This window comes from Protopterus annectens, chromosome 4.part0 (assembly GCF_019279795.1).
Source record: "Protopterus annectens isolate FY-2018-M chromosome 4.part0, PAN1.0, whole genome shotgun sequence".
Lineage (NCBI taxonomy): Eukaryota > Metazoa > Chordata > Ceratodontiformes > Protopteridae > Protopterus > Protopterus annectens.
This window is the reverse complement of record NC_056733.1, coordinates 1,092,444,523-1,092,456,595: the sequence shown is the minus strand read 5'-3', so window position 1 is coordinate 1,092,456,595 and position 12,073 is coordinate 1,092,444,523. Positions and strand designations below refer to the sequence as shown.

General features: G+C 41.6%; 1 protein-coding gene across 1 annotated transcript in view; it reads right to left on the bottom strand.

Annotated features, from left to right (window-relative positions):
- The window catches only part of LOC122799765 (protocadherin alpha-4-like), a 376,243-nt gene that overhangs the window by 274,366 nt on the left and 89,804 nt on the right, over positions 1-12,073 (bottom strand). Inside the window, exon 2 of the mRNA XM_044069043.1 lies at positions 10,908-10,996. Within this exon, the coding sequence (XP_043924978.1) occupies positions 10,908-10,996 (89 nt within the window). The remainder of the gene's footprint in view (positions 1-10,907; positions 10,997-12,073) is intronic.

Sequence of the window (12,073 nt, the reverse complement as noted above, 5' to 3'; positions counted from 1 at the left end):
TTTGTACAGCTAGCATCTCTTTTTGATTGATGTGAAGATGCCTTTGGCTTGGGGGCCATGTGCCCTGAATACATTTTTCTGCCATTTGGGCCCTCCAGGCATAATCTGATGCATCTGTTGTTAGTGTTTGCCTGGCTGTGGGTAAAGTGAATGGCTGTCCCTTGTTGTGGTGATAGGCCTGTGCCCACCATCGAAACTCCTGTTGCAGGCAGGGAATGAGTGAAATTAATGATTCCAGGCTGTGGCAATGTTGAGTCCAAAAACTTTTTAGATACCATTGTAGTTTCCTCATATGCAGTCTTGCATATGGAATTAGCAGAATGCAGGAGGCCATGTAGCCCAGAGCCTGCACATTTTTCTTGCAGATAACTGGTCTTTGTTGCCATGCTTTCGAAGTAAGAAGTCAGTTGCCTTTGTTTGTCTGGCGTGAGATAAGCCATCTGGGCAGTTGTATTTAAGCTTGCACCCAGGAATATTATCTCTTGAGAGGGTACTAGTTTTGATTTCTTTTCATTTACTGTGTACCCTAGACAAATTAGTAATCTTTTTACAAACGCCAGATGCTTTAGTAGAATGTCTTTGGTCTCTGCTTGAATGAGGCAGTCGTCCAAGTAGGGATATATTTGAATTCCTCTTTGTCTGCAAAATGCAATTACTGGTGCCAGGCATTTTGTGAAGACCCTGGGCACAGTAGATAAGCCAAAGGGCAGTGCAGAGAATTAGTAGTGCATTGAGCCAGCTATGAATCTGAGGTATCTTCTGCAAGATTGTGATTGGGACATGCAGGTATGCCTCTTTGAGGTCCAAAGTTACAAGCCAAGCCTTCTTGCCAAGCATGGGCAGAAACTGCTGCAGAGTCAACATTTTGAATTTCGGAACGTCCAGGAAAGTATTTAGAATAGACAGGTCCAGAATTGGTCTCCATGCTTTGTCCTCTCTTGGTACTAAGAAAAGTCTTGAGTAAAATCCTTGCCCCTGCTCTTGTAGTGGCACTGGCTGAATAGCCCTCATGTCCATGAGAGATGAAACTTGTTTTTGTGTCTCTGCCCATTGATTGTGTGGCAGGTGTGGCATACCTTTTGCCTTTGGAAGGGTGTGAAAGTGGAACCTGTAGCCCTGAGAGACTATATTTAAGACCCATTTGTCCTGGGAGATAGTGTGCCAATTTTGTGAAAAAAGTGCTAGCTTTCCCCCTAAGGGTGCTGCCAAAAGATAAAAGCTTGGCAATGGCAGAGGGAAGTCATTGGGACTGTGTCCTATATGGCTGTGATTTGTCTTCTCCGCTTTTGGAGATAGAAGTACCCCATTGTTTGGGCCTGTATAAGCCCTGGGGCTGTTGTCTGCCTCTAGGGCATCTGTATCTGCCTCTTTGTGGCCTGTCTGACACGGGAAAGGACCAATTCTTAGAAGGCCAGTTCCTGCTAAATCTGGGTGGCTGTACCTGTAAGAAATCCGTCACTGTATGCATAGATTTAGCTTTATCCTCCATTTTCTTCAACACCTCTTCTGCCTTAACAGCAAACAAAGTATCATGCTGTAATGGAGCATCCAATAATTTTGCTTTAACATGATCAAGCAGAGTCTGTTCCTTTAACCAAGCATGCCTTCTAATAACAGAACCTGTTACAGAGGCCCTGCAAGAGGCCTCCAGTGAATCATAACCACATTGCAAAGTATGTTTTCCCACTTGTTCAGCTGCATGCAATAAATCCTGCAATTTTGTTATCAGAACATTCAGAATTTGTCAACATTTTCTGTTTTAACAGAGACATTAAGTATTGCTGATATTTAAGCATATGAAACTGACAATTTAAAGCCCTTACAGCCAAGGTAGCAGAAGTGTAAACTTTTTTCCCCCATCTGTCCAGTGCCCTAGAATCTCTATCTGAGGGTACAGGGTTTTTTGCAGTAGCAGCCCTGACCCCTTTGGGACCCTGAAAAATAGTTTCTGGGTCAGCAGCAGGATTTTTATATAGAAATTTATGAGAATCTGGAACCCTGTAGTATCTGTCTGGCTTAACAGGTGCAGGAGGTAAAGAGTCGGGAGACAGGCCGGACTCTGAAAATACATCATCTACAATGTCTAGAACAGGTGGAATAGCAAGATGTCTGTGCTGAGGTAGAAGAAGAAAGTATGAGCCTTTTCTTAGAATCTGAATAATCTTGGCTCTCCCAGTGGAAATGCTCCCTCATGGTATGCAGGGTTTCCCCAAATGAGTAATCCTCAGGGGGAAAAGCTGAAGGAATAGATTCTTCAGCATCAGAATTCTCATAGGGAGGAATAGAGTATCCCTGTTCTGAAGAGGAGTCAGAGGATATGGAAACCTGATCAGAGGAATCATATTCAGCATCTTGCCTAGGCCTCTTATCAGGAGGGGGATGGGAACCCCTGATCAAAGTAATTAGGTCTTCGGCCATTTTGAGCATCTGTTTTTTAGGCATGGAAGTCTGTCCTAGAGAATGCTGTACTTGTTTCCTTGTCTTTAAAACTGTTTTAGCCTTTGTCTTGGATGCTGAAGTTGGCTTGATATAAAGTTGTGTAGGTCTGAAAACACCCTCAGAAGCCGATGCCTGCTCAGCGGCTCCGGACCCATCTGAGGGATTAGTTTCCAAAGGCCCAATACCTTGAGTATCCAGAGGTCTAGTAGCCTCCATGTGGGAGTCAGAGGCGGCCTGTGGCTCTGAGGTAGCGGGTGTCAGGGACTGCGAAAGCGCCTCACTGAGAACCGGCGACTGGCCTAGAAGAGGCTTTGTCATCGGTTTTGGACCTCAGATGCCTGTCCTTTCTTTTTCCTTGTGCTTTTTATGAATTCCGGTCGTCGGTTGTTCCGATGGCATTATATAGTTAAACCTTCGGCCAAAGTTATGAAAAGCAAAATCGTACCGACGCTTAATAGTGCGTTGGTTAAATCTACCACAAAACCGACAACTAGCAATGTCGTGATCAGGGCCTAGGCAAGGACTACAGTAAGAATGAAAATCCTTATGAGGTATTTGCTTCCCAAAAGAAATACAATTGTTAACTTTTTCTGACATCGGTCTGGAGCAAGAAAAAGTTTCCCCAATGGGGTACTTAGCTTTATAGAAGACTTCGGATCTGAAATTCAATTTTGAAAATCTCAGGAGTTGGCCGACCGGCACTTGCAAACTGCTTTTGTTTCGGGCACCGCGTGGCAAGAAAGACTGAAGAAAATGGCGTCGGCTGCATCTTTTATACCCCTGGCGCACTGACGTCAGGGAAGAGGTGACCGCAACCGACGCCAAATCAGGACTTTGGAATTCAGGCCGACTGCGGGTAGCCTGCTAGCAGGATAACCCAAGTGTAATGACTGCAACAGTGAAACACGATGAACATCCTGACTGATGTTAAGAGTGCTTTAATGTGAGAGCTCTGCATCAAGTGACATTTTGTAAATACATCACCTGCATATCATATCTGTTTGTTTGAAAAATTAACTGATTTTCAGTAAATGTGAGGCAATTTTGACATAACCTTAGGATGTCCATATCCACCAAGCTAGTAACAGAGATAGTGGGAACGTTTACATTCATGGTAAATGGCCCTTTTTTATTAATTAGACAGTTGCAGTGAGAATACAAAGAAAAGTAATGTCAGGATTATCTGGTTTGCAGCTCTGGGAGTAGTGCTTGTCACTGCAAACTACCTGCACTGTGTGCAACTAGGTATTGGTGAAATTTCAAGGGTGCTTTAACAGAACAAATGTCAACGTAAGGTGTCTGTGTCTATACAGGGTAGTGCCAAACACCCAAGGGGGACACCAGTAAGTGGACCTTGATGATTTATGGATGAAGTATTTAGGAAGATATGACATTAGCTTAGACAGCAGCTAATCAAACAGTACTTACTGAAAAGAAATAATTAGATTGGTCAAGAATGATGAAAAGAGGGGATTCACCTGATTGGCTACTGTCTGGCTACTACTAATGCTGGTCTCACCACAGCTTCATGGTGCTGGGATACAATGTGGCTTTGCACTTTTGGTGAAGTAGGGGTCTGAACTGAAAATACACAAAGAAGTAAAAAATAAAAGTTACAAGTTATCAGCTCTGATAATCTTACAGGCAGAAAAGAGTTTGGTAAACAACTGAAAAATTACCAAATTATGAGGTAAACTAGAAAAGACAAAATAGTGGAGCTATCATAGGTAGGAGTTACTGTCGAAGTACAAAAAGTACAGAGAGGCAAGAAAGTGGCAGATGTGATCCTTAAGCACTTCCCTAGTCATCTGTTGTCTTGGTTAGGGATGATCCAGGGAGCTCAGTATAAGATGCCTACAGGGTGGATGGCTGGCAGTGACTTAAGCTATTGTCACTGCAGGGAGCTTTAGTGTGCCTGGTGCTCTGTAGAAGTGGCAGTTAAATCTGGTAGGGTGGAGGGTATAGACATGGAATGTGGCTGGAGGAGGTAAGGAGCCCTGTTAAGATGAAATATATATATTACCTAGAGCAAGAGTTACAGGTTGGACATTGTCCATTGCAGGAGGATGAGAAGGAAAAAGATTTGGAGGCTGCAGAAAAGAGGTTTTAAATGGGTAGGGATGGGCCATATGGAGAAGAGCAGCAAAAATGAATGGGTACATTAGTAAGACAAGATGCGCAGTAGTTGTTGGACAACAGCACAGAAGGTGGTTTAAGTAGGTGGGCAGTGTATGACAAATATATGAGCTAATAGGGCTGATCGTAGCTTTGGGTGATATGGAGGATTTGGAGGGTTGTATGGCAGCTACTGATGGGGTTAAGCAAGTAGGAGGACAGAATTATCTGGCTGCAGGATTTTAATTTGGCTTCGGACTTAGAATTAGACTAGATTTATGGGAGGGTAGAAATTAATGCTAAGAATTAGAGGAAGATAAAGTTAGGAATGAGCAATTTGGGAATATATGATGTAAGAAGAGAGAGGTGGGGGAAACAGTATACATTCAATAGGAGCAAAAGTAGCAAAATGGATAGGCTATGGGTAGATGAAATGACATTGTGGGATCATAGCCTCATACAAGATGATTATGTTATTGGCCCTAAAGTCTTTTTAAGCACAGCCATTCATGCCCCAATTTTCCCAATTATCAATTCCGAAGGACTAGAATGACTTTGGTATATGCATGTGCCTTACGACATCTACAAGCTTTCCCAGTCAGTATTGGATGCAGATGACAAGCTGGGGTGAATCTGCAATTTCCCATCTACTGGTCCAAATCGGTTTTGAGTAGTGGGCAACCTTACCTCAAGGGAGATGAAGAAAATACAGATTCAGTACAGAGGAGCCGCTAATCATGTATGAGTGATGAACGTGTGTAAGCAGGTAGGAAACTGATGAACAGATGGGTTTGAAACCCACAAAAATGGAAAAGTGAAAAACAAGAGAACAAGATGCAGATTACAGTATGAGAGGTGGTGACAAAGAATAAGAAGACAGAGTAAGGCATGTGTGAGACACTAACGCAGTATCAAAGCTGCTTGAACAGACAAATTATGATACACACAAAAGTACTTGGTACAGCAAAGAAGATTTAGACTACAGGAGATAAAAGGGGCATTTACTACTATAACAAAGGGCAGGGAAAAATGGAGAACAAACTGGCATGGGGTTCAATTTCAGGACCGAAAGTAAGAACTGCAGCAACTGGAGAAAGCCCAAATGGCAGCAAAAATTGACAGGAGAGGAATGGTAGACATAAGCAGAGATGATGTGGGGGTTAAATTACTGATGTGGAAATTAAATGATCAAAGAAGACCAGCTTTGGAAGTGTGGTTGAAATCAAAGGAAAAGAATCCTTTAGCTGATAAGGAAAAGGGGAGAGTTTAGAAGGTTTTATACGGAAAGGTAAATTATGATGATAATGGAGAAAGAAGGAAGCAAGTTCACAGAGTGGGAGAGTCCAAATTTAGGACAAGAGAACTGAATTTGGTTAAAAAGGGAAAGGGGAAAGTAATGGTGGTGGTGAATCATATGCAGCAATAGAAAGTGTGTGTGTGTGTGTGTGTGGGGGGGTGACCTTTCCACAAATTTATGCAAAGTGGTTGTACACGGTGTTAAGGATGAAACGTCTCAGTTTTTTTAATATTCTATGGATGAAGGAAAAAGTGCAGGAGTCAATGGAGAAAGTGGAGACAGTGATGATGAATAAAAAGAAGAGGAAGAAGGAGAAGATGGTTACACACAAAGGTATAAGAGGATCCGAATAACAAACTTAGATGTGATTCTGCCCAAGGCATTTGCTTTTTGAAAGATAGGTTATCACTGATGCTTGTTAATGGGTTCTGTAGGGGGGGTGTAGAAGGGAATAGCAGGTCTCATGCAATGTTAATGGACATACACAAAAGCAGACCCTACAGCAGGTACTGGGGGGATGGACACATGTAAAGGGAAGTGCAGGCAATGTTTAAGGATCCTACAGTGTGGATTAGGGTTATCAAGGGTCTCTCTGATGCAGTCCTGCTGGAAAAAGGGATGCAGTAAGGTTGCCCACTGTCACAGGATTATTTATACTGGTAATGGAGAAGACATCATAAAGACTGAGGGAACTAGTTGTGTTATAAGAAAGCAGAAGAAAGCACAGTAACATGAACTGTGCGTGACTGTCTTCTGCTTCTAGAGGAGGTAGGAAGGATGTTGCTGAAGGTGTCAGAGGTATTTCAGCAGTTTGGTATAGAGATGAGGAATGTGCACTATCTACAAATCTATCTACTATCTAAAAAATCATGGCAAATGAGACTGGACAGAGAATAAGGGGTCTTGTGGTTTTTCCAAGGTCAAGGAGAGTAGAACAATATTCAGCAGTAAGGGTTCTTGCTGTGTTACAGATAATTAGAAGAAAAAATTGACAGGAGTTGAAAAGATAAAACATGAGGGCTACTGAACAAATAAGTAAGTAAGATGTGATGGGGAAGCACAGAAGCTTACTTTTATTCATTATTTTACTTTTCTTTGTTGACCTTTTAAAGCCTGACTGAGCAAAACCCATTTTCAGAGGAGGCTCAGGGAGAAAAGCTTCACATTTAAGTTATACACAATGTAAATGTATTTACAATTGTACGATAAAAACATCTATACACAAGCTTATTTACATGTTTTTTAAATATTTTAAACATTTCTTACATGAACATAACATTTTAACACAAAAAAAGAGAAATTAACATGAATTGGCTAGTTACTGAACAGAGAAATAACCTACAGTAACGACTGATGTATTTATAGCATGATGGCCATATAGAAAAGATCAGACTGGGGTGCTTTTGAGTTTAGTAATAATTTACAGAGAGATGGGTAAGTGGGTAGAAGAGATACAGAATGCATGTGACAGACGTGTACTGAGGGAAAAAAAGACTAGAATAAAGAAAGATACGTTTTCAGCATGCAGGGAAAATGGAGGATGGGGAATGCCTGATTTTAGGAAGTACGGTACTGTGGTTAATGTAGCCCACTGATTAAAGTATGTAGAATATGATCAGGAACAGCAGAACGTATGGGGATAAGGATTAAAGCAGTAAGTATGCCTACCTTACTAATGCATGCTAACCCTAATCTTACCCAACCATTCATACTACCTTAGAAAAATCCTTTCTGTGATACTACCACTATTCAGACAAATTATGTCTGATAGCATTGTTAATTTGTGTGTGTGTGTGTGTGTGTGTGTGTGTGTGTGTGTGTGTGTGCGCGCATTTTAATTTAAACTGATCAAAAAAGGAATTCAGATGGTTTAAAAGGGAGTGTGAATCCTAGATGCATTGCATGGTTCGTTAACCAGCGGACTCCAAGAATATGAGTCTCAGTAGTTAAAAAACTTATTCGGACAGGTGTCATCAGAGAACTCTAGGATAAAAACAGCTTTTCTGCAATACTATACTGTACTACACTATGCTAGTCCATACAATACTGCATAGGTGGAGGAGCCTCCAAAATGGGATTTTACAGCTGCCGAATTTAGACCTTTGGCTTATCAGGAGAAAGCTAGATTACATCAGCCAATCACAAGAGGTCTGTTAAACAATCAGATGGTTGAAGCCCCATACAGCTCCAGGTCCAGATGGCTTTCCACCAGAGTTTTACAAATGGAGCTGTAGAAATATTGGGTATGTCCTAGCTGAGCTCTATAATTTGACAGATTTTTCTAAATTACTATAAGGCATATCATAATCAAATGGTGCTAAATGATACCCAAGAATAAAGATGCTGTTGCGAAGGTAGCTGACTACAGACTCGTATCCTTCATAGGTTCATAGGTGTGTACTAGGCTAATGGCCCTGGAGCCTTTACAATCCTAGCCCATACGATTACCCTGGCATCGTGCCACCCAACCTTAGTTCCTAGTGCCTCGGTCGAGTAGAGCCACTGGAGTGATCCCCGGGGGGAATTTTCTATTTCCCATCCACTCATCAAGCTTTCTCTTGAAGAGGGCCAGTGAGGTGATCTACTTGACATGTATGGGAAGTCTATTCCATAGCAATGGGAAGTCTCTGGGTTATGAACCTGTCCCTCCAGCATGTTCTGTTGATTGTGGTAATGAGGTTGAGGTCTTTGGAGCATGTGGTACGGAGGGATTGGGAATTCTTTAGATGTAGCATTAATTTGGACTTGAAAATATTTGCCAAAATCCTGGCTTCTAAGGTTTTGCCAAATCGATTCCACAAAAACAGAATAGATTTATTTAGGGCAGAGTGATCACTGACAAACGGCAGGAATTATGCACCTTTCTAGAGGGACTTGGAGCAAAAAAACAACTCAGGGATTGCACTATTTGACATCTCCAGGGCATTTGCTATAGCAAAACAGGATTTTTTATTTTGGACCCTAGAGGTGCAGGAATTTGGTGAAATATTTATCACATGAGTAAGGAATCTGTGTAGCTCACTATCATTCAAAGTGAAGATTACTGGTGGGGTCTCTGAAGTAGGGCATATCACTAAAGGAACTTGACAGGGATGTCCTCTTTCCCCAGTGTTATTTCTTCTGATAATGGAAGAACTTGATGTTAAGGCCAGAGCCTTCCTAAGTAGTAGTTAGAAGCTCATGGGTTAGGAATGCCTTCTATCTTTTTGCTGATGACTGCCTGGGTTTGGGGACTAACATAATGGTTAAGGTGTTTACCTCAAAGACAGAAGGTACAGGGTTTGAATCTCTCCCCTGAGGGAAACTGGATAGGCTTAAAAATGGCCCACAAGGTCAGTTAGCCTAATACTTACCTATGAACTTGCCTACTATAGACCATGAATTTCCCTGGCATTATTACAGGTGTTCTAGAAATACTCAGTGATTTGAGGAAAGCCTCTTGGTTTAAAGTACAACAGAAAGCAGATCACTTTGGTTAAAGTTAAATTAGGTTGGTTAAATTAGGACAGTGTACCTCACAAAAAGAGGTTCTCCGGTTCGATTCTTGGCTGGAGTGCCTTCTGTGCAGAGTCGGCATGCCCTCCCTGTGTTCATGTGGGTTTTTATCTGGGTACTCCAACTTCCTCCCATGTTAACTATATATACCAACTCCAGGATCAGACTACAGTGGGGAAAAGAAAAGGACATATTTCCCCAAGCTGGACAAGTGTTTACATGTCCTGGGAAAAACTCTGTGGTTCGGGATTTCAATTTTAGTTATTTTCGTCTCGCAAAAATAACGTTCGAGTATATGGGCTTTCGATCAAGAAAAGTATACCTGTATACATATATATACGTGTACGTACACAGACACACAGACACACACACACACACACACACACACACACACACACACACACACACACACACACACACACACACACACACACACACACCAGCACTGTACTTCCTGAGAAACAGCACATTTATTTCTTGTCAGTTCTGACAAGTAAATGAAGAAAAACACATCAATTTGTCTAAATTTGAAATGACTGTTCTCTCTCTCTTTCGGCTTTTCCCGGTTAGGGCTCGCCACAGCGGATCACCTTGTCCACTCATGACTCGCAGTGGAGTTTTAATGACTGTAATTTTCCTTATACCCTTTAGGCTTTTGAAAGAGAATGCTATTGCAGTATATTAAGAAGTCCTACAAAGCCACTCCCAGCAGTGTCATGTATAACACAACACAGAAAATATTAGATTAACCATGTAAGTGTAACACATTCACAGGCACCTATAAATCAATCTTTTTTAAATCACGTTTTACTTATCCAGTGTACAGGCCATGAGCAGTGCAAACGCAAACACTAAACTGAGGTACTAGCAATAAAGTTTTACATTAATATACATTTACCGAAGGCTCACTGTGATACGTTAATTAATAACATTTTCTGAATCCATGAGTGTAAGTTCGCAGCATGACTTCTTCCCTTCCTGAATGAACTGTTACCACAGCAACAATTAAAATACACTACAACTTCCAGAGGCTTAATTTAGACACTGAGAAACTGACTGAAGCTGGTGGTGTCTCTCTCTCTCTGCAATCTTGCCATCTGGATGTTAATATGTATTATGAGACATACAGACTATATTTCTCAGCAGGCAAGCACCACATTTGACAAGCGCTCACCTTAACAGTTGTGTCTTGAAGGATCATTTTTGGTAGCAACATCAGGAAGAAAGAATGTTTTCTTGTCTTAACTGGTTTTGTTGTAAAGGCTTTTATTTAGCTAACAAAATACATGCAGCACTTTAATTTTCAAATACAGGAGGGCAGTAAATCTCATGTTTTGTGTATGAACATGAAGAACATATGCATTCCTCTCTATATTTTTAAGCTGAAATGCATTACTTGTGTGCTATCACTCATTCTACACATATATGGGAATGCAAGAAAAACATATTCTGCAACACACTGTTAAGGTAAACAGACTCTCTTAGCCTATATTCTACGCAGCTGCAGTTCACCCTAACAATCACAATCAATAGTTTAATGCAGTGCTTGATTAAGACTGACCTGTTGTTGCACTTGAAGTGGTCGGCCACTGCTGCGTAGGTCCAGTAGGTCCACCTCGTAAAACACCGGACTCCTCCAGAATCACAGAACTAGATAAAAGTAAGAATCAATTAGGACTGAGATGCACTGATATGTATTGAATAACTCCTTCCTTTTGCTGAGAGTGGTTAATCTCTGATTAAAACATAATACTGATTCACACTTGATTGCTAGGATACATGCAGACAGTTAATGCTTAGCTGTGCTGTCAATGCAGAAATACCACAGCCATAACACTTGCATAAGAAATACAGATTTAAGTCTGAAAAAAAAAGCTGTAACAGCAGAGAAGAAAATTATTAAAATTAGTCCTCCCTTACAGTTTCAACTGCCACAGATCACATAAGCCACAAGTAATTTAAAATGTATTCAGGCATTCAATACACGTTCAGCATCAGAAAGTGTTTCTGTCTAGGGAAATATTTAAAGTACAGTCGTATCACACTTACTATAACTGTAGATTTTCTGGTAAATAAATGCTGCAGTACTGATCCTTGGGTCTTCCTGCCATGCAGAAGCCTGCGACTGGCACAATTTCTAGAGTCTTTTCATCATTCCTAGCTGATGGCTGATGTTCAGAAGTCGTGGTATAAGCTGGGCATCCACTGGCACCACCTTCAGGTCTTTCCAGACAGTGAGCAGCAGTCTGATGCCTCAGGATAGCACACCCCTTCCAGCGGTCAAACTGAAGCTGTAGGACAGCATGCCCCTTCCAGGGGTCAAAAGACTTTTTTTGACAAAAAGGGGGTAAAGTATCAGCTATGGGTTAGAAATAAAAGCAGGGGGTGATGGTGGATGAGAACTATCCCTCTGACATGCTTTCCTCCATTTCCTCCCCATTTAATGGGGTGGGTAGGAGAGGGCAGCAGACAGAGGGGTAGGAGGGTGGGAATACATACTGCAACACTGATCTACTCAACCAGCTACAATTAAGGTAAGTGTGACAACTGTACTATGTTTTTTTACAGTCAATGTTGCAGTACTGTTCCCTGGGAGAACTCCCAAAGCTACTACTTTGGGTAGGCTGTCTGCTGCCCATTGGGAAAGCAGGTTTTGCTAGACAGCAGTAGCAAACCCTGCCTTAGCCCTGGAGACAGTGGCTAGATGGTAATGTTTGCTAAAGGTGT